This window comes from Priapulus caudatus, unplaced genomic scaffold, assembly GCF_000485595.1.
Source record: "Priapulus caudatus unplaced genomic scaffold, Priapulus_caudatus-5.0.1 Scaffold2106, whole genome shotgun sequence".
Classification (NCBI taxonomy): domain Eukaryota; kingdom Metazoa; phylum Priapulida; class Priapulimorpha; order Priapulimorphida; family Priapulidae; genus Priapulus; species Priapulus caudatus.
Genome location: NW_014579167.1, coordinates 27638 through 30137, shown reverse-complemented (window position 1 = coordinate 30137; position 2500 = coordinate 27638). Strand labels below are relative to the sequence as shown.

Below are 2500 nucleotides of genomic sequence, written 5' to 3'. Positions count from 1 at the left end.
CAGGTGAGCGCCACAGATGGCGCTGCGAGCAGCCTTACATCACTGAGCGTGAGAGTGAACCCGGCCAACCGACCTAACTTTGCCGCTCCTTCTTACAACGCCAGCATACTCGAGGTAGCTCCTATAATATAGACCTGAGAATTCAGGGTTTCCCCAGGGCCATGATCCCGCCTGTTTAAGAACCAATTATGACAGTGGCGAGTCAAAGCTAATGGAAATACAGCACCACAAACGAAATTATAATTCGAAACTGTCGTTATAAGTCATTGGCTGTTGAAGTTAAATATAACGGAACGTAACCTGGGCCTAGATTCATGAAGCAAATATTTTGCGTAAATATTGTGTACGCAATCGACGTTGCTTAGTAGCGATTCATCAACACAGCTATTTAGTAAATTTGCGTGCGATTTCGCGTACGCAAGCGAGGTCGTTTTAGCTGCGATTCATCAAGCTAAAATTTTTGTAAACCTTTGCATAACTTTACACAATCTGACGAGGTGCCGTAAACCACTCAAAATTTCATCCATACTAGATGCCGTCTGTTGCTCTAGAATGCACGGCTGGACGTCACTAAGGACGCCCACAGTGTCCCACACACCACCGCTGTCTAATATAATAAAACCCAATACTATACAGTACATTTCTTTTTTAATTACGTGCATCACATTACTTAATTCAAATGATAACGAGACGCAGGTTTCGATTGTTGTCGCTGTTCTCAGTTTATCGGCTGCTGACGTAACACGTCACCATGGCAACAGCCAATCTTCTCATCCATAGTATCTATAGTGACGATTCTGTTTTTTGTCGAATGCGGCTAAATTTGAAAATTGTCGTGTTTCTTCTCCGTCAGGTGGCGCCAGCAGGCTCGTACGTGGCAGATGTGTGGGCGGTGAGTCCGCTAGGAAACCTGGTCACATACAGGATTAACAAAGGTGAGGCGTCAAGCACATTCTCTCACTGTTCACTTGTAACCACAGCACACTGGCGCTGAGAGGGTCTATGTCCTGGGTACGGTTCGATATATCGGAACGTACCCTGGTACTATCTAATATGCCAGACCGTACCTCGCCTACTCCACTAACGAGTCTAGGGAGTTGCCTAAGCCTACTCCCTAACCCTAACGCTAACTATAACCCTAACCCTAACCCTAACCCTAACCTTAACCCTAACCCTAACCATATCAGATAGTTACCAGGGTAGGTTCCGATATATCGAACCGTACCCAGGGTATCCTCCGATAGTACCCTGGGGGACATAGACCCTATGAGCCACACTGGCTGATCTCATCAGTGAATTGTCTGTTATCTGTATAATATTATGAACCAGTGTTCGTTCACATCCTTCACCCGACCATACTGCCCGATAACCAAAGGTCGTTGACGTGATAACGTCCTGACCTGATGATGTCATGACTCGATGACGTCATGCCCTGGTGACGTCATGACCCGATGATATCACGACCTGATGACGTCACGACCCGATGACATCACGACCCGATGATGTCATGACCCAATGATGTCATGACCCGATGACGTAATGACCCGATGACGTCATGACCCAATGAGGTCAACTCGATGACATCATGACCCAATGACCCGATGACGTCATGACCCGATGATGTCATGACATGGTGACGTCATGACCCAGTGACGTCATGATCTGGTGACGTCATCGCTGCGCGTTGTTCTGCAGGTAATGAGAACGACGAGCAGTTTGAGATCAACGCGGACTCGGGCATTGTGTCGCTCCGCAAGCCGCTCGACAGGGAAATCTATCCGTGGTTCTACCTCAACATTGTTGCCCTGGACTCCGCGGGCTCGCAGGTGAGGTGGCTGAGGAGGGAGAGGGAGCAAGCGCGTAGCCAGGGTGGGGTGGGGGGGTCCTGGGGGCCCTAGGACCCCCCAATCAAAATCAAAATAAAAAATATTTTAAAAAATTTCTCTATTTTCTTTTACAACAAAACAGTATTGTCTGTCAAAAAGTAAGTATTGTCAACAAAACAGCGTCTAAATTGAATTTAAAGCACTATTTTTACATTAAACTCAACAAAAAAAATGTCAGACCACCAGACCCCCTTGTTACTCGCTCGAGGACCTCCCCCCCCCCAATTCAAATTTCTGGCTAGACCCTTGCTGGTGAGGTTGTCAGAGGAGGGAGAGGGAGCGTGTGGGGGAGGTTATCCACGGGCTTGCAGGTGAGGTGGCAGAGGAGGGAGAGGGAGCGTGGGGGGGAGGTTATCCACGGGCCTGCAGGTGAGGTGGCAGAGGAGGGAGAGGGAGCGTGGGGGGGAGGTTATCCACGGGTCTGAGGTGAGGTAGCAGAGGCGAGAGAGGGAGCGTGGGGGGGAGGTTATCCACGGGTCTGCAGGTGAGGTGACAGAGGAGGGAGAGGGAGCGTGGGGGGGAGGTTATCCACGGGTCTGCAGGTGAGGTGACAGAGGAGGGAGAGGGAGCGTGGGGGGGAGGTTATCCACGGGTCTGCAGGTGAGGTGACAGAG

At 49.8% G+C, this 2500-nt stretch overlaps 1 protein-coding gene across 1 annotated transcript in view; it reads left to right on the top strand.

Moving 5' to 3' along the window:
• LOC106818238 (protocadherin Fat 4-like) overlaps window positions 1-2500 on the top strand; it is a 20229-nt gene that overhangs the window by 8225 nt on the left and 9504 nt on the right. The window contains exons 10-12 of the mRNA XM_014822960.1: window positions 4-114; window positions 854-935; window positions 1696-1826. Of these exons, the coding sequence (XP_014678446.1) occupies window positions 4-114; window positions 854-935; window positions 1696-1826 (324 nt within the window). The remainder of the gene's footprint in view (window positions 1-3; window positions 115-853; window positions 936-1695; window positions 1827-2500) is intronic.